The sequence below is a fragment of the Mauremys reevesii genome, linkage group 3 (assembly GCF_016161935.1).
Source record: "Mauremys reevesii isolate NIE-2019 linkage group 3, ASM1616193v1, whole genome shotgun sequence".
Taxonomy (NCBI): domain Eukaryota; kingdom Metazoa; phylum Chordata; order Testudines; family Geoemydidae; genus Mauremys; species Mauremys reevesii.
In genome coordinates this window covers 133,439,301-133,464,382 of record NC_052625.1, presented here as the reverse complement: position 1 = coordinate 133,464,382, position 25,082 = coordinate 133,439,301, and the positions used below count along the sequence as shown (strand labels likewise).

Sequence of the window (25,082 nt, the reverse complement as noted above, 5' to 3'; positions counted from 1 at the left end):
AAAAATGCTGAATACTGCCTGTTGGATGAGAAACACAATCCTATTCTGTGTTTTTTCCACAGTATTGCAGATTTTCTAAAGATGCATCAGAAGAGCAGAACATTTTGCTTCTCAATATAATGAGAACTAATAAAGACTTTGATGTTCTTTGATTATCACACAAGGTGTATGATTCAGTTCAGCTGAAAGTAGGTTAAGTCTACGCAGTGTGTAACAACTTAATGATTTTGCATTGTGTAGTTTGAATGAATTAGTTTTGGTAAAAATAGGATTCCACTCAAACACATTCTGCTTTGGTGGAACTGCAGTTTAGCAAGCGTGTCTGGGATGCAGTCCAATTAATTTACAATCTGGCTAAAGTTAAAAGTTTGTTGTTGGGGTAAAATATTTTATTTAAGCACTTAGGTGAGGATGACAGTGCTGGAAAGCTGAACTCTGTTTTCAGTGCTTTAAAACATGATGCACAGAAGTATAATAATGCTTACACACTTCAGAACCAGAAAGGTCATACGAGGCAGACTTCTGAACTGTACCTTAAAAGTGCCAGACAAAGACATCGACAATGGGTTTGTGTCAATGACAATGCTATATTGAACCTGTAGAGAAATCCTGCTTTGCTGTTCATTGGTCCCTGGACATGACACCCGTACCAAAAATACCCTTGCCCAAATGGCTATGAGGAATCAGAATAAGACATTAAATTTCTTTGATTGGTTGTAGCTGTTGAAGTACTTCATTTCTCCCTATTGCAGTCTGACTGACAAATGTAAAAGCCCTTTGTGTACCCCTTACATATGACATACATGTCAATTAGATATGGCAGCATTTTAACTCCAGTAGTCATAGTGAGCAGAACTAAAGATTAAAATTCCCAGCTCTAACAGTGGCAAGTCATCAGGAAAATATTCTTCTTCCCAGTAACAGGACTTTTTTCTGTTATTTTTTTTAAGTGGAAACAAAATACAATACAGACTCTCCAACGAGCAGGGGGAAAAAGAATGCAACCTCAGTTCGTAGGAAAATGTATGTCACCAGAGGGAAGTGTTCATGAGGAATCTATAGAGTTAACAAATAAATAAATAAATAAATTTTAGAATAATTTCAGATAGTGATTTCATTAAAGGAATTTGCAGTCTGCAAAACATTGAGCAAAGAACAAAAAGTGTAAAGTTCACTACACACATTGTTACTACTTATTCATGCTGTTAGTGAATAGATAGTTTTTAAAACCTGAGTTCAGCGTTCCACATATCTCTGCTAAAATAGATTATATCAATGTGTGGAGTTGCATTGTCTGATGCAGAGGAGAGGATTATTAGTGACTGATTTTTAATCTTCCCAAACCTCAGACTTAAACACATATTCCCCCCCTCCCCAGGAGGTAGATCTAAGGGACCAGCAATAATATTTTATTATTCCATTTTTCTTAAGCATTAAAATAAACGCTTAGTCTTAAAATAAAAAAGCCACTTTGAATCCATAAAGATACGCTTATCACTTTTTTGTGTTAGCAAAGCTTTAGAATATATATATATATAGAAAAACTAGAAGTCTGTGTTTTGTCTTCTGACGTAATAATTACCACTTTGCATAAATCGTTGCTGTCATTCCCAATGACATTCACTTTCTAGTTTAAATATGATAAATAGAAATACATTTAAATAAACATTTTTATTGAAATCTATTTGTAAAAGAAAGGAGATAGAGAGAGGAAAAAAAAAGAAAACAAATATAAACAGTCTTTCAGTTGAATTTAAATTACACTGTCTGATTCAGGAAGTTGGCATTTCAAAGATCGTCCATATCACCCAGCTAACTGTATGTTGAAAAATTAAAATTAGTTTGTAAAACCACAGTTCTAATCTGATGTCTAGAATGATCATAATACATTAGAAGCTTCTTTGTTGCATCAGTGAGAATTTATTTTAGTGATGCCAATTAGAAAAAAAAGACAGTTTACCAATGCTTGTGGTACATTCTTCATCACTGGCAATTTTTAAATACAGATTGGGCTTTTTTTTTTCTAGATGAGATGCTCTAGTTCAAACAGGAATTAATTCAGGGAAGTCCTATGGCCTGTGTTATATATGAGGTAGGACTAAATGATCACAGTGGCCCTTTATGGCTCTATAATCTAAGAATCAATGAAATTTATTTCTTTAATGAAATAAATGTGAAATGAACTGAGTAGCTAATATATTGATATTCCCATTTTTTTTTTAAATAAACTATGCTCTTGAGACAGCCGGATGGCTTGGCAGCCACTTCCCAAATATCAAAGACTCAGGTTGGGGAATGACTTAGGAATGGCCCTTTTGTGATATCCACATGTTGGAATCTAAAGGTAATGTAACATCTAAAATGTTTGTCATCAATAACCAATAAAAGAGACTAGTCTTGCTTACATATAGTAAACTTTGTCATTGGCACTCTGACTCTTAGCACCCTTAATGCTAATTTTTCCAAACTGAGCACCTACACTGCACTGGCAAAATATGCATGCCCATGTGCAGAAGGATACGTTAGCATACAAACCCCTATTTACATATACAATTACCCAAATTGCATATTTCAGGCTACTAACGGTTTCTGTGCCTATATCCTGCAGATGTAACTTAGGTGCTTAGCTTTGAAAAAACAGCCTTTACAGTTTACCGCAAGTTTCTAATAAACTTTAGAGTGAAATATGTAATTACACTGCCATCTTGGGTTCTAGGTTTATGGATATTTTTTCTTCTGTGGAAAATGTTGTGTCTCCAGTTCCTATCTCTCTTTCCCCCCTAACATTTGATCCACTCTGCTCCTGCATCCCTGCCCCTTCAGAAAACAAGCATGGACTGTGCTACATTTGAGTGAGCACAAATATCATGTGACATAATTCTTAGGTGCTGGCCCCTCTGCCACTTGATGCCATGCCAGGAACATGTTTTCAATTTTCTGTTTGTTTTTTTTAAAACCTATTTTTATGAAAACATTATGAAAGTGTTTTTGCTATAAAATTAGATATATAGTAGTGTACCTGCTTTTGAACCCACATAATTCAAGTTCATTAAAGGCTTCTTGTAAATGTACACCATTCTAAATCTTGGTGTAGCAAAATCAAGTCACTTAATTGCCCAGTGCCAACTGAAAAATGGGGATAGTCATATTTTATTTCTCCCACCCTCTATGTATCTCATTTCTTCAGATGGCAAGCTCTTCTGGTGTATGTACAACACCTAGCACACTGTAGTTCCAGCCTTGATTGAAGCATGTCGATACTATTGTAATAGAAATAATAATATGAATAAAAGAAGGGAAAAACCATTTGGTTAATACACATTATTTATCAGTGATTCTCTGAACCCCAGAGAGCCTTCTCATTTTTCACTGTTACTTCTCTTCAACATTCTGCTTTTCTGTCTGTTTTCTAGTGTATGTAAACTGGGAAACATTTCTGTCACTAAGGGCTTGTCTCCACTTACAGCACTGCAGCTGGAGCCCTTAGTGAAGATGCTACCTACACCAACAGGAGAGCATCCCCCATCGGCATAGGTACTCCACCTCCTTGAGAAGCAGTAGCTATGTCAACAGGAGAAGCCCTCTCATAGACACATTGCTGTCTATACTGGGGAGTTAGGTTGGTATAACAACATTGCTCAGGATGTGGTTTCCACGCCCCTGAATGATGTAGTTGTCCCAACATAAGTTCATAGTGTAGACCAGGGTTAAGAGTCAAAATGCAGTTCGTTCCTTCTGAAGGAGAGTAATTAGACACAATTCCCTCCAGAACTCCTGGATGTTACTCCTCAGCTGGTCAGAGGTTCACTACAGAGTTGTCTAAGGCACTCTCTTCCCCTTCCTCAGAACCCCAGCCACTGCCAACTTGGGAGCAAAGGCAAATGTGTGCCTGTATCATTGAGTAGAGACTTGATAGTCTCTAATCTTCAGTCTCCTTTCTTACTTAAAAGAGAGGTTATTATTGTTCTGTCTTAATAATGAAGATCAAAAGAAGTCTGTGCAGAAACTGTCTCGAGATTGTCTTTTAAGTGGAAAAACACTTACAGTATCCTTTTCCTCTAAACTGTGTGCTTCTCAGGAGCCAACAACATATACCTTCCTGTATTGCAGGCTGTAACAAAGAGCCACTGAAGCGAGACAGTTTCAGACAGCTTCCAAAACTATTCTTTATTCCACTTGTCAGAGGAGTGCCCACCTTTTCAGAACACTTTTTCTTCTGTCTCCATATAAGGAATGATTTTCCTAACCATGCCAATAATGGTATTTTTTGAGATTTAAAATCTGTGCTATCAGCCCCTCCTCCCCCAGCCCTCACACATCGGGACTTGAAACCATAAAATTACACGCTTTAAACCATAAAATTACATGCTTATTCCTATAAATTATTTCATTTTTTGTATTCCCCAGCTAAGGAAGAAAAATGAAGATTGTTCTTGTAACATTATATTAACTGTTCAAATGCAATAGTGAAAGACAATGGTGCCAATAATAAACAAAACTAAACTAAAACAGAATAATAAGTGGTTGAGGAAACAGAATCATACTTTTCTTGGGAATCTAGCTTCAGCTTGCCTGTGGTATGGTACATATCTCTACAGAATATCTGAGAGGCTTTGTTTGTTTGGGTTGAACTAATATTCACCTGTAGTCAGTTAAACTAATTCATAAAACCCTGCTTCATGTCATTCAGTGGGAATTAACAAAGGTGGTATGGGTACATTACTTTTCTCTGGTGTGATGGGAGTCTGTTGGAAAGGAACAAAAATACCTGTATCCTCTGTTTAGGATTAAAAAAAAAAGTAAATGAGGTTTTCCACATGTCCTTTAAGCAATATAGTTGTGTTCTTGCCTCCACTGCTTCTGCATTTACATCTGTCTAAGCATTGACTTGATTTTGCTCCTTTTGCTGGTCAAGACTTTGAGTTACATGGTGGGAATTAAAGTGAGGAAGAGCATAAAGTTGTTAATGAAAAAATTAACACTTTAATTAACAGTACTTTAAACCATGCAGCATGGATGCTGTTCCTACTTAATGTACATGAATTGTCTTAGTGAAAAAGTTTTTGGAACAAATCACCTAGGATGCCTCACAAGGAAAATAAACTTCTGAAGATAAACAGTTACCATTTCTAACTTCCTTAAAGAAATAGAAAATAGACAATTGTTGAGGTGTGTGTTATGGTGCCCACTTTGGTGCATGGAAAAGTGCCATGTTAAATAATTAAATCACAACAAAGTCAAGATAATCTGTCTTTGAAGGCAGCCAAAATGGCCTCTATCTGAGCAGTGAGGCAATGGACAGAAACTGCAAGGAACTATGGATCTTGGGCTAGCTGAGCTGTTCCTTTAGTTCATTTGACCTCTATTTACCAAAGTGCACAGAACATCAATTGCTCAAAATTATGCTATTTGCTCATGTGACCTCTCGCACAAACATAGGTTGTCTGAGGCACATTGTATCTTTTTATCTATAACAGGCTATGATGTATTACTACTTGTGTACCAAGTGTTACGCTAGTGAACCAAATTCATAATTTACAAATGTCATTGAATATGATGCCAGCAGTTTTTAAGGAAAAGTCCACCGAGATTTTCAGCTGCATATTGCTTTTTATTAAGATTGGCTTTTTTAGGTACACACACATTCTATAGATGCAGTTTTCTAAAATATTTCTTTCTAGGAAAATGTTTCGTCACACAAGATTATGGAGATGCAGAGCAAATATGATCTGGATCTAACACACACATAATATTTGGAGTCATCAGATAATCATTGTCAGCCTTCAAGACCTCTGAAAGCAAAGTCAAGTCAAATTACATAACATTAAATTCTCCGTAAAAAAGCTAGCAAGCTGGAATTGGTTGTATGTAGCTTAGTGAGCTCTGTGTATAAAAAGATCTCTCATCATTTCATTTTCAGTAACTGGACATAAAGAAATAAGTTAATAATATTCTCTCCCATCCCTGCAGACTTCTAGTATCCAATTTGCCTTCCTTTGTAAGTTGTTAATAACTGATTCTCTATCATCTGTTCTTCATGGTTTTCTGTTCTGATTTGTCTGTGCATGTTTCCTTCAGCAAGTTGCAGGGTGGCAGCTTTTGCAGCAACATGAAATGTAGCCGAAATAAAAATACTGTAAATCGTATGGTCCAGTATGCAGTCTACATTGGTTTCAGTTTGAAGTGGCTGAACTGGTTTGATTCTCGAAATTACTTTTGTGGCTCTTGCTCCTGCAATTGGAGTTTCCCTATTTATATCCAGCAATCAGTGCTCAAACAGTGGGGATCACTACAGCCATGCAAAGCATGTTCAGAGCTAATATTGTAGGTTAGCTTCTCATATTGCAGTGAACCTCCCAGTCTGGGTAAACAGTCTTGGGTTAATGGGGCTCACACTAGTACTCTAAAAATACCTGTGTAGACAGTGTTTTGAAGTTGCAGCTCAGGCTTTGAAGCTTAGGGAGGGGGGTAGACTTCAGTCTGAGCTCCAGCCTTTGTAGACATACCCTAAGAGACTCCATTGGGATAGATTCAATGGATTGACATGGATGGGTGTCCTAAATAATTCATCCTTCATGCAGAATTGCAGGGTATATGTATGTGTCTGAAGCATCCCAAGCTATGCATTCTACAGGCATTGAAAATCTTCGTTTTCTTCATTGTCTCAGACCAACGTGTTGGATGGTGTGTTTGGCAATTGAACATTTTCCAAGCATTTTGAAATCTTTAAATGAAGCACAACTATGATTACTGTGACCTCCTTGTCCATCCATATAAAAGAATATGTGCTCATGACTTGCCTTCAACATATGGAGTAGAATTAAGCACTTCCTGGAAAGAATTCTTGTTTGAAATAAAGCATATCTTTTAGAAAAAAAAATCCAATCTTGATTTTAAAATTTGCCAGTGATGGAGAATCTACTTCACTCCATGGTAAATTATTCCACTGGTTAATTACAATTACTTTAAAATGTATGCCTTCTTTCCAGTCTGAATTTTTCTTCCAGCTCCAGCCATTGCATTTCATTATACCTTTGTCTGCTAGATTAAAGAGCCTATTATCAAATATTTGTCACCCTATGACTTTTTCTTGGTTAAGCTAAATAGATAGACTCAAGGAGCTCAATCACTATGAGGTAGGTTTCCCAATTATTTAACCATCTTATGGCTCTTCTCTGAATCCTCTCCAATTTATCAGCATCCTTCTTGAATTGCAGACACCAGAATTGGACATGTGGACATGGTATTCCAACAGCACTTGCAGCAGTGCCAAATACAGAAGTAATATAACCTCTTTATTCCTACTTGAGATTCCCCTGTGTATGCCTCCAAGAATCGCATTAGCCCCTTTGGCCACAGAATCACAGTTGGGAGCTCATGTTCAGCTGTTTATCCCCATAACCCCCAAATCTTTTTCAGAGTAACTGCTTCCTAGGATAGTATCCCACATCCTTTAAGTATGGCCTACATTCTTTGTTCCTAGATGTATACATTTACATTTAGCTGTTTTAAAACATATTGTATGATGGTGCTCAGTTTACCAAGCAATTCAGTTCGCTCTGTGTGAGTGACCTCTCCTCTTCATTATTTACCACTCCCCCAGTTTGTGTGTCATATGAAAAGTTCATTAATGAAGATTTTGTGTTCTACAATGTCATTAGTAAATGTTAAATGGCATAGGGCCAAGTGTCATGCTATCTAAAATGGCTCACAACTGTGAATGCCTACCTTAGGACAGACTACCAGAAAATGGGATGGACAGCCCAAACTGGTGATGTGCTCTATAATTAGATTTCACCAATCCAGTACCAAATGTGAACTCCTGGATCACTATACCAGTCTTACCATGGAGTCACAGACCGCTTAGATGCTCCAGTCTATCTTGCTGCCAAGAGAATTGGACTTCAGGTTAAAAGAGCACTTAGACTAAAAATCATACCACATCAGGTTGCTCCCTGTCCCAAGAAACCAGTCACGTACCCTAAATCAATTGGTACCCTAGATCTTGCACCAAAGACCAATGCTGGTAGCCAATTCTATGGTAAACTAACCAAAGGTTTATTAGCTAAGAAAAGGAAGTGAGAATTATTGAGAGGTTAAAGCAGATAAAATATATGTACAAGTGGATCACAGTCTATACTTCCAAATGGTACAGAGATGGTTTTTGAAAAGCAACATTAAATGTCCAGCAAGCTCCTTTGGCCAGCCCTTTAAGAACTCTTGGATGCAATTTTTCTTTCCTTGCTGATTTTAAAATGTCTAAATGTAGTAGCTGCTGTTTGATATCCTCCTGTCTTACTACTGGATTGAGAAGTGCTTCATATTCATATAATATGACTAAATCATCTTTTTTTTTCCAAATGTAGAACAGATATATTAACTGAACTCTTCTGCCTTTTCTTCATGTACTGCTGAGCTTTTCCATACATGTATGAAATGATAATTTAAGAAATTAGTCAAGTAAAGAGGTTCCAGGCATTTCTGACCTTCCCAAAAGTACACAGCTTCCACAATTGAAGTGATCTGGTTATTAATTGCCATCAGCTTACCAATGGCAAAGTATTTTTCTTTTTACCTAGAGAATCAATTTTCCAAGGCTACACATTCTTATATAGTTCTAAGAGCTAAAGTTGGATTGCTTTTCTAACCACATAGTGCTCTGTGAGGGTGCCAAATTTATAGAGATGGTTGGAAAATGTTTTTTTAAAAATGTTTTTAATCAAAAAATGCCAATTCATTGAAACTGACCCTTTTTTTTTGTGAAAAAGGGTCAGATTGACCATTTTTCGACTCACAATGTTTTTGAAAAAAGTTTTGAAATTGTCACGATGTTTGGTTATGAAGTAAAATATTCTTTTTTTCTGCCTCAACTTTTTAGAAATATAAGCTAATTATAGTACAAAAAAAAAAGAGAGAGAAAGAAATGGTCAGACTCAAAATGAAATCTTTCAAAATTATCAAAATGAAATGTTTTGATTAACCCAAACAGAAATATTTTTCAGCTTTTCAGTTTATGAAAATTTTCATGATTTTGACTTTAGTCCTGATTTGGGATGGACATTTTTTTTTTGATACTTCAAACTTTAATGGAACCGGAAAATTGTTTCCCACCTAGCTCTAGTAATTTATACATGCTTACAATTTTTTAGACATAAGAATGAAAAACATAAAATAATTCCAATATCCTTTTCATTGAAATATTCAAGATTAAATTATTACATGCTTTTCAGTTTGCTTGGATTTTGCATAATATCATTGTCTTACATTCCACACAGTTCATACAAAATTCCAGAAAAAGTTTGACTTTATATTAACTCTCGAAAGACCATAATAGCCCTTACATTATAAAGCTTATATGAAATACCTCACTGAAGCTAATGGAGTTTTGGAACTTGGAAAGTAGAGTGCACATTGTGATGTACTTAGTATGAAATGCAGTTTGCGTACTAAAACAAGCTATGAAAAAGAACCAGTGAGTATACACAGTGATCTGCTTTCCAAATTTAACAAATTCCAACATAACAATTAATATGTTTAATTAAGAAATACAAAAACTCCTGAACCGCATGCCAAATTTAATGTTAAAAACAAAAATGCTCATCGCTACCAAAAAATCTAACTCATGAGTAGCTCTTACTAATGTGAGGAGCCAATGGAATGACTTGTGTGAGTACAGCTTTTGCCAGATCAGGCCCTAAATTTATTTCTTTAAGTAGAAATGTGTGAAATAGCATCATAATATGACAATTTGGAGAAAACAAATATTGATCTTTTTAATACACTGGATGACCAAAAAAACCCCAAAAACCAACCACTACAACAACATACATTCTGACCATGTTTTGTTCTAACTACGACAAACCACTCTCTCTCTCATACCCTTGTATCTAGGCTAAAATCATATGTGCAAAAGTTTCAGCGTTATGCAAATTAAATGGATCAATTATGGGACTCCTCAAAAATGGGGTTTATAGTGAAAATGCTGACGGACTCTTATTAAAGCTGCCAAGTGCCAGTAGAATGAAGTGTCTTTAACCCCAGTGAGTGCTGATGCAGAGATTTAGTACTGTATGAATTTTATAAAGTTACCCAGGAGAGTTATCTTATTATTCATTGAGTCTTGTGTCTGGTGCAGTAATTGCATCTGGTGCAATTTTTCTTGCCTTACTTTGTGGTTATTTTTTATTCTTGTATAAAATGGGGAAAGGTTCTAAAACAGGAGAAAAGCTTGAGCTCATGTATTTAACCTATTCTGTGTCAAAAGGAAACTGGAGGTTGGTAATAGAATATTATTGGTGTGGTATTTGTTTTCCCTCCCAGCATTACATGTAATGAAAGCTACATTTATTCTGCATACAAAACATAACAAGAAGTTCAGCATAGTACTAGGCATTAGTTTCCTACCAAATAAATTACTAATGATCCGCCAATTATTTTAAAGTGTTGACTGTCTTCTATATACCACTTAATGCAATAAACATCTACCTAAATCTTCAGTCACATCCTAACCTTACAATTAAATATCCAAGCTGAAGGTTTGAAGGAATTAAAATTCAGTTTCCATGGACTTAATTTTTTTTAATTTATTTTTTTGTATTAATGTTTTCATGGGCTTTCTGCAGTCTCCTAAATAGCAAAATATATAACTCGATGGAGCAGAGCAGAATATACTGTTACTGATTTGTGTTTTAAAAGGTTTTCTACTTGCTTATTTAAAAAAACAATTGCAAAAGCAGTTAACATCCCCACTTATACAAAAAAAAATAGTATGCAATACTCTTGATTGACATTCTGAATTAAAACTATTAGTTTTTCAATTGCCAAATAACCACATTGTTAGAATGCTTTCATTTTAAGCAGTTTACAGTATTCTACACATTGGACATTAATAAGCAATTTGATAGAGAACACATTTCAGATTAGGTAGGGTGCAGCTGCATTGAAGATGTGGCTTCACTATTGGCTCATTTTTTTTCACTTAAAAATTAGAGCGTTTTTGAGTAATCCAAAGTAAATTTTCCCTTGATAGAGGGAAGACGACAGGATTTTCTTTTTAAAGTTCACCTCTATCTGTGTGTGGTAATATATTAACAACTTTATACAAATAGATAATCACTGAAGCTCCCTCTCTGTGCTTTCACTTACAGGAAGAGCCATATGTGATGTTCAAGAAGTCTGACAAACCTCTCTATGGGAATGATCGATTTGAGGGATATTGCATTGACCTCCTCAGGGAGCTAGCTACCATCCTTGGATTTACCTATGAAATTAGGCTAGTGGAGGATGGCAAATATGGAGCCCAGGATGATGCCAGTGGACAATGGAATGGAATGGTTCGTGAACTAATCGATCATGTAAGTTCCTTTTTGGAAGCTTGTCTGCTATCTTATTGAAATCTAAGTGAGAGCAACATTTAACAAGATCCTGCAGGTTACTGATTGCTTTTTTTACATGGTTAGATTGTGATAATAGTGTATGTTAATGTCAGTGGTATGCTGAGATTTTGTACGCCAACAAGTCACTGTACTTTAAAAAAAAAAACACCTTAAAGATGCTTCTTTCCAGTTTTTAAAATGTATCATTAAACATAGGCTATTTATTTTGCTTCTCTGTTTTTGTCTTCCTAATGGAAAGAGCTTCATGCTTACATGAATCATTTCCAAATCTAAATGTAGAATAGATAGCATCCACAATGATTTCTTAGGAGCAATGTATTTCCCTTGTGAAAAGCAATATGATAGTCACTAACTTAATCATTCAGGAGCAATCAGCCCTGCTTTTCTGGCAGGGGATTTGATACTGTGTCCCAGTGGAATCCCTATATAACCTTTAAAATATGCAGTATTATCTCTCATTAACATACACTGAGTAGATCCCTGTCTTTTCTCCTTAAAAATCTGCTGTAAAGTCCAGACAGTAAGACAGAAATATCAATGCACACTGAAGCAGCAGGGTAATTCAATCTGAGTCAAAACAGATATCATTACTGGCAATTGTTTGTAATTGAATAAGTCAGGCATCTCTTTTCTCTGGCCTTTAAAACATACTTTCTCAGTTGGTGGTGCCAATTGAATTTGGTCTCTTGGAAATGGAGTTTAGTCTGTTGGCAAATTATGCAATTGTCTCTAGCTTCTTTGTGTTTGTTGATTTCGGTAAATTGCTCAATATCCAGACATCTGATCAAAGCCACTTGAAATAAACCAAATATCCCGTGCCTCAATTTGATTTAATACAACCAAAAGCTAGGAAGATTATTCTGTAGCTCCAGTCACACCTTTTCAGGCTGACACTGGGAAAAATGCATGCATCTTCTGAAGCAAGAACAGACAGTTTTTGACCGACTTGGGCCTACCCTGCCTCTGTTTGCCTAAGTATTTCACAAGGCAGTGAGAACATATGCCAAGATATTCAGATTTACTATAAGTATTACTTTAACACCCTTCTCTTAAGTTATAATGTAATCCTGTTTTGAAGAGAACGATGTTAATGCAAAGTAGGAACCATTTATCTTGTGCCTGCAGCATCCACACAGGGGAGGAACAGTCAGAATTTCAGTGTGCACTGCTATTCACACTCCCATAGACCGAACTACAGGGCAGGGTAGACATGTCCTAAGACATGTCTGAAGAAATCCTGGCACTGAAATGAAAAGGTTAGAGCTGGGGCTGCTCCAGTCACTCCCTTCAGCTGATATATCACAAACTCAATAACTGTTTTTAGCCATGCAGCCTCAAGCTCATTCACTGGTTGGAACAATATCCCTCCTTCCCCCATGGAAAATTTTGACTTTTTGATCTCAGAGTTAACAGATCTTAAGGCCAGAAGGGAGTACCAGATCATCCTGTATATATAGACCTCCTGTATATCCAGTAGGCCACAAATACCACCCAGAACCTGCACACTAAACCCAACAGTTGAAATTAGATCAAAGTACTACAGCCCGCAGGAGACTAGATTATTATGTGCCACAGGCAGAGAATTGGAGGGACCAGAGGTGCTCTGGTGCCCAAGAGCCCACAACGGCAGGGAAATGATTAAGTGAGAAATACCCAGATAATCCTGGCTGGTGCTGCACCCACATGCTGCAGAGGAAGATAAAAAGCCCCCAAGGCCTTAGCCAATCTGACCTGAGAGAATATTCCTCTGCAATCCCTCTTAAAATGATCAGTTAGACCCTGAACATGTGAGTAAGAACTAGACAGCCAAGAACTTGAGAGAAAGAATGCTTGGTGCCACCTCAGAGCACTGGCCCTCTCTGAGCACTGTCCCATCTCTAGTCGTGGCCATCCCTGATGCTTCAGAAGAAGGAGATGAAAAAAATTAAAACCTTCCCAGAATATATTGGGTGAAAATAAAATCTGAGCGTGCAGGTAGCTGGCTGAAACCTTGAAGCCTGAGCTTTTAGGAACAAAAGACATGAACTAGAAATGAACCTCCGGGCTGCTGAACCCTGCCCCTTACCATCACACAGTTTCCTCAGTTTCTGAATCACCACACGCATCATGGAAGATACAATGCGACTGGGAACCCAACACATAGAGGAGAACAGGGGCCTGAGGCGCTGTCATGTGCCAGTCTCCTGCCGGAAGCCGTGGCACAACAGGTGCACCTGTGCTAGTTTTCCCTCAAACAGAATCCCCAATAACTCTAACATAAGCTTTCTTGTCTGAATAAGATCTCTCGTCGGGGATGGTTTATTACGACATAGTCTAAATAGTCCGTAAAAAAAGTCCCCACACATAGACAATTTATTACCCCCTTAAAATCACACAACATCTAGTCCCTTGATGTCCCACATGCTACACTCTGGCATCTTCCACCATGCCTGGGTTCTTTGTCAGTCATCTCTTGTCCTTTTAACAGAACAGCAACCCCACCTCTTCCAACTGGAGTGCAATCCGGCTTTTCCCAGTGGAGACCCCCACAGCCCCTCAGTCCTTTCCAGCCCTCTTGCTCCAGCTCTCCAGCATGGAGATATAAGGGGGTATAAGGGTCTGTTGCATCAGTCCTCTCCAGCTCTCAGCTTCACACTCCAGCTTAGAAGTCTGCAGGCAACTCCGTCTGGTGGTCCCTCACCTTCAGCCCTCTGCAGCCCTTCTTGCTCCGTTCTCTGGCTTAGGGAGGTCTAGCTGCTTCAGCCTTACCCCAGGGACCACTTACAGCTTTCTTAGGGGACCTTCCACAGTCCCCCTGATCTCTGGCACCTCTCACCTGCCCTTTTCCTGACTGAGTCAGGCAGCTCTGATTCACCAGATCTCTCTCCCTTCTAAGGCCTGGGTGCCCTTTTTGACGCCCAGTTAGGAGGCAGATGATGAGTCACAGGTGCACTGGTCATGCTCCCTCATAAGGGGCCAGTATCACCCAGTGACAGGCACCCAAACTGCAACTCCCATGATACACCACAACAGTATTCCCGAATCACTTTTTTTTTGTGTGTGTTGGGCCAAACTTTCAGTTTTTGGGTGTTGTGGTTTTTTTGTTGTTGTTTCTTAAAAAGCATTTTTTCCCCCTATGGCAAGCGTACATTTGTCGCAAAATAATTCGTTTATTCAAAACCCTAATTTTCAGTCAAAAAACATTTTGACTGAATATTTTCAACCAGTCTAATTGCTTTCTCTATTTCTCTCTGTGTTTTTATGCCTAGTCTTATCTTTCTTTGTATGTCATTATTTTCTCTATATTTAGCTTCATCCCTCTGTAGCTCTATTTTATATATCTGTCTCGGTGAGTCTATGTATGTGTCTGTATACTATATAATTAGTAAGCAAATATTTTAGATATGAGAAGTGCCCCAACTATTTAGTGTAGAGACATCAAGGTAGAAAACGATTATATATGATCATCTCCCTCTGCCACTTCAGTTTGAATCACTTTACAGTCATCCTTTCTACTTAGTTCCTCCATCTATGTTTACAGCAGCCTGTTCTTTTTGCATGTAACCATCCAATGACCTCCCACCCAGATTATTTGTTTAGAGTGACACCCATAATGTCCTGAGTGATTTCCAGACATTCTGAGAATCCCCTTGGTGAAGGCACCTCACAGGCTAGGGATAATTTATAGAACATAGACCGCAACTTCATTAAATAAACAAGTATGGAAACAAATGAAGGAAAAAAAGTGAGTGTAATCTTTGCACTACAGTGTGGCTGAGGCTGCTTAGCCTGAGCACAAGCCAATCTTTGTCTTGGCTGGTAGACCCAGAGATCAAAATGGCTACCCAGCAAGATGCACCATCCAGGCCAAGACATGTAGCTTGTGCCAGCCTATGCTCTACTCCTGTGGAAAGTGCTAGTGCTAGGAAAGACTCCAAACAGTCTCATTGGTGAGGCTTTTAGTCTCAGCTACATATGAATATGGATCTACCGTCCTAGCCCAAACAGCCAAATAAATGTACCCTTCTGCGAAGACAGCATCCACCCAAACATTGCAACATAATGAAGGGGAATGTGTGGAAACAAAAACATAATTCTAACTTGATTTGAACAGAAAATAAAATAAAATGATTAACCAACATAACACCACGATCATACTGTATAGCGGGGATCGGCAACCTTTGGCACGCTGTCCGCCAGGGTAAGTACCCTGGAGGGCCGGGCGAGTTTGTTTACCTGACGCGTCCACAGGTTCAGCCGATTGTGGCTCCCACTGGCCACGGTTCGCTGCTCCAGGCCAATGGGGGCTGTGGGAAGCGGCGGCCAGCACATCCCTCGGCCCGCGCAAACTGGAGTGGCAAACTGTTATCTATTCCTATGAATGTCTTGGATTTAGCTGTTCATATCATTATATAGAGGCTGGACAGACTTTTTTTTTTTTTGCTGAATTCAGCTAAGTCAATATTTAGATGTTTGCTTCTTTTGTTAAGGAATGACTTATCTACTTTTTCTCTATCCGGTGTTTTCTTGCATTCATTCAATTTGATTGCATAGTTTGAACTTTTGTAAATTTTGCTATTCAAGATTTTTAAAAAACATTTATGGACAGATTGTGCCTTGTTTTGCACAGCTTCACAAGGAAGTGCTCACAGAGCCTTCTCTCACCCATTTTGTGCATGTGCAAGGCCAGTCACAATCTTTGTATTTGCAATTTCACTGTGCAAAGATTAGAGGTTGAGATTTTAAAATCAATGTAAGAAGATTTAGCCACACATCTTGCATTAATGAAAATTTCAGTCAGGGAGTCTTCGCACCAATACTGGGGCTAGATATTTTGGAGAGGAAAACATAAGGATGGGGCCTTCAACTAGGGTTGCACCCATCTGGGTTTTCCCAGGATCCGTCCTTTTTTGAGATTGTCGTTTTGGGAAACCTGTGAGGGTGCTTACTACAGAGTGCCATCTGACCCATTTTCTGTGCTCAAGATCATCCTGGATAAAAAGGTAATAATTGGAGATATATCAATCTCCTAGAACTGGAAGAGACCTTGAAAGGTCATTGAGTCCAGCCCCCTGCCTTCACTAGCAGGACCAGTTTTTGCCCCAGATCCCTAAGTGGCCCCCTCAAGGATTGAACTCACAACCCTGGGTTTAGTAAGCCAATGCTCAAACCACTGAGCTATCCCTCCCCCTGAGTTATTTGTACCTCAGAGGTGGGAACCCTACATTGCATTTCCTTCCCCTCTGCATTAACTAGTGTATGTTTCATCATAGAATTGTAGGATTGGAAGGGACCTTGAGATCTAGTCCAGTTCCCTCCACTCATGGCAGAATATCTAGGATACTAAGTATAATCTAGACCATCCTCAGGGATAAAAGAGAAGAGTTTATCACCCTGTTGAGTACTTGAAGAGTACCCTTCAGTCTTCTCTTCTCCAAACTAAAGAAACCCAATTTTTTCAATCTTTCCTCATAGGTCATGTTTTCTAGACTTTTTAAAATCATTTTTGTTGCTCTTCTCTGGACTTTCTCCAGTTTGTTCACATCTTTCCTGAAATGTGGCGCCCAGAAATGGACACAATACTCCAGTTGAGGTCTAATCAGTGTGGAGTAGAGCAGAAGAATTACTTCTCGTGTCTTGATTACAACATTCTTGCTAATACATCCCAGAATTATGTTTACTATTTTTGCAACAGTGTTACACTGTTGACTCATATTTAACTTTTGATCCACTATGACCCCTGGATCTCTTTCCACAGTACTCCTTTCTAGGTAGTCATTTCCCATTTTATATGTGTGCAGCTGATTGTTCCTTCCTAAGTGGAGTACTTTGCATTTGTCCTTAGTGAATTTCATCCTATTTACTTCAGACTATTTCTCCAGTATGTCCAGATCATTTTTAATTCTAATCCTATCCTGCAAAGCATTTGCAACCCGTCCTAGCTTGGTATCACCCGCAAACTTTATAAGTGTATTCTGTATGCCATTTCTAAATCATTGATGAAAATATTGAAGAGAAGTGATCCCTGAGGGACCCAGAAGTGATTCCTGCAGGACCCCACTCATTGTGCCCTTCCAGGATGACATGTGCATCGATGTATTGTGACCCCCTTCGATGTATTGTGACCCCCAGCCGTGGTCTTGGAGGTATTGTGTCTGCCCCGTAGCACTTTCTTTTAGACACCTTCCTCACTATTTCTCAGTGCAGGCCGTGGTTTAAGAGAGGAGATTTTCAAAGGCACAAATTGTCAGTTAAGCACCTAGCTCGCATTGACATTCAGTGGGAGTTAGGTGCCTAACTGCTATTGGTGCTTCTGAAAATCTTCCCAGAAATGAATATATTGGTACACACACATTTATTATCACATACAGAAGATTGTTGTTAGGCCATTGTCAAAATATTTCCCCAGAGAAGATTCACTGTTCCATTACAGAATTCTTTCTTATTAGGTGGAACATAAAATCTTTTTCTATAAACTTTTCTCAGACTGGACTTTTTAAATTATTTTTCTGTGTAATTTACCAGTTTAACTTGGTATGTACTCTCTTCTTCCAATATACTCTTATTTCTCATTGACAGTTGCTACTGTATGGCGCTCAGCTTCAAAAATTGACAAGGATACTTCTCAGGAAGATACTTTTGCCTCTATCCTGTAAAGCCTGGTGGTACAAAAGGAGTTACTGAGCCAGAGAGACAGAGTATGTCACTTCCTGTGTGAACTGAGTTACTTCGTAGACCATTATGAGTTTGGCAAACTAAACCTACAGCATAGTAACTTGGTTTTCTACTATCATGACCATATGTTGGATGAGAAATAGTATTCATTTTATACCTGCTATATAAGTAGTTCATGGCCATGAAAAATGCATCACAGACTGAAATCTGGTCTTTTATGGAGAGTTTCTCAAATTGGGGGTCCTGACCCAAAAGGGATTTGCAGGGGGATGACAAAATTATTGTAGGGGGTCATAGTACTGCTACCTATACTTCTGTGCTGCCTTCAGAGCTTGGTGGCTGGAAAGTGGCAGCTGTTGGCCAGACGTCCAGCTCTGAAGGCAGTATCCTTCCAACAGCAGCACAGAAGTAAGGGTGGCAATGCCATATCATGCCACTCTTACTTCTGCGGTGCTGCCTTCTGACCTGGGCGGGCGGAGAGTGGTGGCTGCTGATTGAGGGCCCAGCTCTGCAGGCAGCAGCGCAGAAGTAAGGGTGGCAATACAGCACTGGCCAGCAGCCACTGGTCTCCAGCTGCCCAGCTCTAAAGGCAGTGCTGCTGGTGGTGGTGGCAGCACTGAAGTAAGGGCAGCAGTACCATACTCCCCCCTACAATAATCTTGTGACCCCCCCAACTCCTTTTTGGGTCAGGACCCCTACAATTACAGTTCCTGAAATTTCAGATTTAAATAGCTGAAATTGTGAAATTTATTATTTTTAAAAATCCTCTGACCAGGACATTTACCAAAATGAACAGTAAATTTGGTAGGACATTATATATAAGTATGCTAGGTAGCTTAGTTTATGTGGGATGCCACCGGTGAGTTAGCAAAAGAAAAATTATTCTTGAAAATGACACTATTGGGGTTTCTAAAATAAAAGATTTCCAGTATGTCTTTAGTGTACTTGAATATATAGCAAATATTAAGCACATCAGTGGTGAGAGAAAAGGATTAAACTGATGATGATTGAGTAAAATAATAAACTGGTATCATATACTATGACTTGGGATCATCACCCAGGATTCAAATCATCTACTTTTATGTTCTTAAGATTAGGAGAACCTCTTGCATCTATCTTTTGCATATTCATTGCAATTACACTAACTAGGCTTGGCACTAGTAATTTAAATAGAAAAAATGCTGTTTGTCTCCTATTTTAATGCATCATCCAAGCAGCTGAAGACAGACCAACTAATTATCCACAACATGGACTAAAAATGTTGTCAAACAATGTAGCTGAAATATCAGAAAATATGAATAGATGGCAATCATAGAAATGTAGGGCTGGAAGGGATCTTGAGAGTTTATCTAGTTCAACCCGCTTTGCTGAGGTAGGACTACATACACCTCGGCCATTCCTGACAGATGTTTGTCTAACCTGTTCTTAAAAACCTCCAGTGACGTGGCTTGCACAACATCTCTTGGAAGCCTATTCCAGTGAGTAGCTATCCTTATAATTAGAAAGTTGTTTTATTTCCCCAAATATCTAATCTAAATCTCCCTTGCTGCAGATTAAGCCCATTACTTGTTGGTCCTACCTTTTGTAGACGTGAAGAACAATTATTGATTACCATCCACTTTATAACAACACTTAACATATTTGGAGACTGTTATCAGGTCACCCACTCAGTTTTCTTTTCTCAAGACTAAACATGCCCAGTTTTTTTAATCTTTCCTCTTAGGTCAGGTGTTTTAAACCTTTTATCAGTTGTGGTGTTCTCTTCTGAACTCTCTCCAATTTGTCCGCATCATTCTTAAAGTGCCCAGAACTGGAGATAATACTCCAGCTGAGGAGTTGCCAGTGTGCAGTTGTGCAGGACAATTACCTATTGTGATTTACATATGACATTCCTTTAATAAACCCCAGAATAATATTAGCCTTTTTTGCAATTGCATTACATTTTGACTCGTATTCAATTGTGATCCACTATACCCCACAGAACCTTTTCAGCAGTACTTCTGCCTAGCCAGTTATTCCCCCTTTTGTAGGTGTGCATTAGATTTTTCCTATCTAAAGTGTAGTACTTTGCACTTGTCTTTACTGAATTTTATCTAATTTCAGACCAATTCTCTAGTTTATCAAGATCATTTTGAATTCTAATCTTCTCCTCCAAAGTGCTAGCAGCCCCTCCCAGGTTGAAGTTATCTGCATATTTTATAAGCATACTCTCTACATAGTTATCCAAGTCATTAATGAAAATATCCAATAATACCAAACTCCGGACGAACTCCTGTGGGACCCCAGTAGATATGTATGATGTTCCAGGGTGCAATCCAGACTGTTGTGGGACTTTTAACCACCTGCCCTGCAGTACTTTAGAATGCTTTGCTGGGTACTTTAGAATGCTTTGCTGCTGTAACTCCCAAACTGGGCCCCTCACAAACAGCATTCAGGTCACACCCTGAGTGTGTGTGTGTAGCTGCAGCCTGCCAGCACTTCAGTCACACTCTGGCTTCCACTAACCTTCGTTACAACTTGCAGGGTGACCCCAACACACTCCCAGTCCCATATCTTGTGCCCAAAATATGTGTTCTGCACTGTTCAGCCCTCTCCTGGACAGTCCACATATTGGTGGTTCGTTGCCACTGTAAGAGGTCCATGTACAACAATTTTCTACTTTAAATGGAGTTACCCACACAGTTCAGTTTATACACCGCACTGGATTAGTTTCAATTAAAGAATAAACTAATAGTTTATTTAACTACAAAGCAATAGATTTTAGGTGAGTACAAGTACAAATACAAGGCATTAAATCAGAAGTGGGTATGAAAGAAATAAAGATAAAATGCTTTCTAGTGGTAAATCTTAACAAACTAGACTTGGTTTAAGATAAAATTCTTACCACATGTTTCCAGCCACAGGGCTGACCAAATTTCAGGTCAGGATCTCTCCCCAACTCAAATGGTGTTGTCTTAGGTGAAAAAGAAAGAGAACTAGTTAGGGAGAGATACCTAGGGGTGGTTTAGCCCCCCTGTCACAAACAGATAGTTAAGGGTTAATGCCTCTTTTAACTGCAAAGGATTAAGAAGTTCACCTAGCCTAGCTGACACCTGACCAAAGGAACCAGTGGGGGAACAAGATGTTTCAAAAGGAAGGAGAGAAGTTTCCTTTGTTTAAAGTCAGTTTCAGTTTCAGCCGGAGTGAAAAAAATCAAGGAACCAGCCTCTTATCAGAGTAGTAAGTTTTAGAAAGGAATAAATAGGTTTATGTTTATTTTCTTTTTTAACTTGTCTTTGTGCAATTAGGGGAGTAATCAAATTTGGGTATTCTTGTGTGTACCAAGGTTACTGTGTTTTAAATCTGTTGTCTGTGAGATCAGCTTGTATGCTGTCTCCCAGAGGTCTTTTTTCTTTTACCTTTCTTTTCTTTAATTAAAAGCCTTCTTTTTAAGAACCTGATTGATTTTTTTCCCCTGTTTTTTAGATCCAAGGGATTGGATCTGGACTCACCAGGGATTGGTGGGGGGAAAAAAGGGAGGGGGAAGGAGTAATTATTCCTTGTTTTAAGATCCAGGGGATTTGGATCAGTGTTCACCAGGGACTTGGTGGAGGAGTCTCTCAAGGCTACCCAGTTCGGGGAAGGTTTTTTTGGGGAAGACAGAGTTTTCCAGATAACTCAAAAATCTGGATGGTGGCGGCAAGACCATATCTAAGCTGGTAGTTAAGCTTAGAGGTGTTCATGCAGGTCCCCAAATCTGTACCCTAAAGTTCAGAGTTGGGGTGAGACCTATGACACCCCCACTTTATAGTACAGTCACCCTTTGAAATGTACTTTCCTGAGGGTTACCACCAGGGGCGGCTCTACAAATCACGCTGCCCCAAGCAGCGCGGAGCGCTGCGCCGCCCTTCCCCGGTCTGCGCGGGTCCCCTCCGCCTCGGCGGAGGAGCTGCGCCCCCATGCCCGGCCAGCACCGGAGAGCCCGGGACGACCGCGACCCGCCGCGGCCTGCGGGAGCGGGAGCAGCGGGAGCAGCTGCACCGCCGCGGGACCAGCGCCGCAGCTGTGGCCTGCGGCGGGCCCCGCTCCGGGTGGACGTGCCGGGAGCGCCGGCACAGAGCGGGCCTCCCCCCACGCCCAGCGCCCGCCCCTTTTGCGCTGCGCTGCTGGCGCTAGAGCCGCCCCTGGTTACCACTAGCTACAATTCATTCCCGCTGTGAGGTTGGAGTAATGGAGTCTTGTGGTGAAAGAGGTTCCATGCTGTTGTTTACTAAAATGTTAGGAAATCTGTTCCTGGCTAGCGGTATCAGGTTGTCCTTTGTTTTTGAGAAACAGGTATCCCCTCCCCAGATTTGACAGGAAACCACATTTCAGTCATAACTTCAGCTTACATTCATAACTTTTCACAGAATGTTGCTACATACATTTCATCATGATATTATTGACCAGTGAGTTATTAGTTTTCAAATGTCACCTCACAAGGCATATTTTGTACAAAGATTATTACAATAATGTGTAGGGTGTGAATACAAGGGTGCATTCAATCAATATATCTCTCCCCCAACTTCAAAGCAAACTACTGATAACTACTTTTTGAGTATCGTCTTTCAACCAGTTTTGCACACATTTTATAGTAGTTTAAATATCCTAGGATTAATGTCATCAGGTCCTGCTGACTTCAATACATTAAACTTACCTAAATATTCCATAAACCATGATGTAAAAGAGATTTTTAAAATCCATCTCTACTAACAAATCTACTGTTATTCTCTTGACTTGTCTTTCTCCAACTAAACTTCCATCTCCAACATTTTTTTTGGCTGTCTCATTGTCAGCTTCAGCTTAATATGACCCAAATGTAGCTCATTAGCTTTCATCTACATTCTCCATTCCTCCATTTCCTACCTCTGATGACAAAACCAACATTTCCCCATCACTCATATCCATAACTTAGGAGTAATCTTAGACATCTTCCTGTCTTCTTTGCCCTCTTCCTTCATGTATGGACTGTGTTCAAATCTTGATACTTGTTCCACATCGCTAAAAATCAGGGTTTGTTTGTTTTTTTGCCACTCCCTACATTACATTCACTTTCAGTCTTGACAGTCCCATTTGTCCATATCCTACATAACTATACATGCTTTTTCCTCATGGTGCATCTATCCTGAATTGATTCAAAAGATCACCACTATATCGGGTTGGAAAATGAGCAGCTTTGATTGTCTTGTGCCCTCCCCCTCCTCCCATGGAAAATGTCAGTAAAAATCACTGATATTTTCAACAGAAACTTTCAACTTATTTTGGAAAAATAAAAAACATGAAAACATAACAATTTTCAGACAAAACATGAAAAAATTGTAGGTTTTTTTTGTTTCCGGATTAACATTTTTTTAAAATTGAGGAAAGCGGACACTTCCCATAATTTTTTTTTCAAATCCTAATTTTCCATCAAAGAAAAGTTTTATCAGAATATTTTCAACCAGCCTGAGTCATTAGTACTGATTGTGGGATGGAAATTCTGTTTCACCACAACTTTTGAGGATTTGAAATGTGTTTGTTTTAATTCTGCTTTAAAACAAAACCCAAACCTTTCAAACATTTTCATAAGTTCTGATTATCTCTACTCATCACTACCCTCTCCTGAGATAAACTTTCATAAACACTCATTTGTACCCTGACGGCTGTAAGAAATTAGCCAGTAACAACACACACACTTTGACATTTATCTCTATTTATGTAAACAAAAAAAATCCTTATCACCATGCTTGCACTCAGGCACTGCATACTGTAATTGATATCAATCTTATCCTTCCTCTCTTAGCTACAAAATCACAGCACAGCTGAAATCAGGATATATGCTCTCCTGGGGAGGGAATGTCTCATCTACTGTAAAGTCTAACACCATTTTAGGCACTGTAAAATAATAACCGAATCTATCTTTTTAGCACTTAGATAATCTTTTAAAAAAATTGAAGTTAGGTCAAAGTTTCTGTCATTGGAACCTTATTTACACCTGCAAAATAAACATGCTTGTTTAGAGAAATTAGACCCTTCATTTATTTGTGCAAACTAATATTTGTGTAATCAAAGTAGTAGTTACTTTATTCAGGTACCTGATTTGTTCACACATACTTATTTGTAGGGCCAGAACTGATGCAGAGACTGGAGGGATGGGATTGATTTGGAAGTTGAGGTGGCAGTATGAATTGCTGGGCTGGATACAGGCAGATGTTGGGGTGAGAGCTCCTGCAGTGGAGGCCAAAATCACATTTCCCAATACATTTGGTAGAATGAATAATACTAATTCTCTCTCACTCTCTCTCGCACACACACACACTGGGGATCGGATGGGGCAGTTAAAAACACAAACTAAGCATTTTTTTTAAAAACATCTCTTGATTTGGGAGATCTGACACATGGTTTGTTATTTTTTGACCTGTGGGGTTGGCAATAGCTATAATGTCAATCATGGCTCATACTTCAAAAGTGAGGTTAGCTATGTACAGCTTCTAACTGTAGAAAGCAAACAGTGCTGTAACCTTACAATACTAGGGCAGCTGCCAGTTGTCACTTATGCAGTTGTGAAAGGTCATTTCTGACATGAGCCACCTTTGCATTCACTACTCTCACTTGAACAATGAACTCAGTAATAATTACCAATATGCCTCAGAAGGAACAAAAAAATCATCTGAACCCTGTACTTACATACAGATATATTTTAGAAACAGATTTTGGTGTCTTTCATCTAGACTCAGTGCACCAAAGTCATCCCAGGTGTAATTGTGTTGACTTAACTGGTCTTATTCCAGGGAGGAAGGTTGTCTGTATGTATGAGGTGTATGTTCTTCAAATGAATGTGCTTATTATTTTTATGGTCTAGTGAGTACTATGTTATTTAAAACTGAGAGGAAAACATTGCAGTGCATGTCTTTCCCATGGTGGTCAATACTAAGACTGACTCACTTTTAATTTTCCAACTGTTTCCAATTACATTTCATTTGCTATATACACCAGCCAGTTACTCAGTTGTTCCCAATCCTGTTGTATTTCACT

At 38.9% G+C, this 25,082-nt stretch overlaps 1 protein-coding gene across 6 annotated transcripts in view; it reads left to right on the top strand.

Moving 5' to 3' along the window:
* Positions 1-25,082, top strand: part of GRIK2 (glutamate ionotropic receptor kainate type subunit 2) — a 591,552-nt gene that overhangs the window by 332,090 nt on the left and 234,380 nt on the right. For 5 of the 6 annotated variants that reach the window (XR_005596176.1, XM_039530285.1, XM_039530290.1 and 2 more), the window contains exon 12: positions 11,148-11,354. Coding sequence is in view for 5 of the 6 variants with exons in the window: in XM_039530285.1 (XP_039386219.1) it covers positions 11,148-11,354 (207 nt within the window). In the remaining variant the exon portion in view is untranslated. Of the gene's footprint in view, positions 1-5,681; positions 5,781-11,147; positions 11,355-25,082 lie in introns of those variants that run through there. The other variant, XM_039530289.1, reaches the window with a different exon arrangement.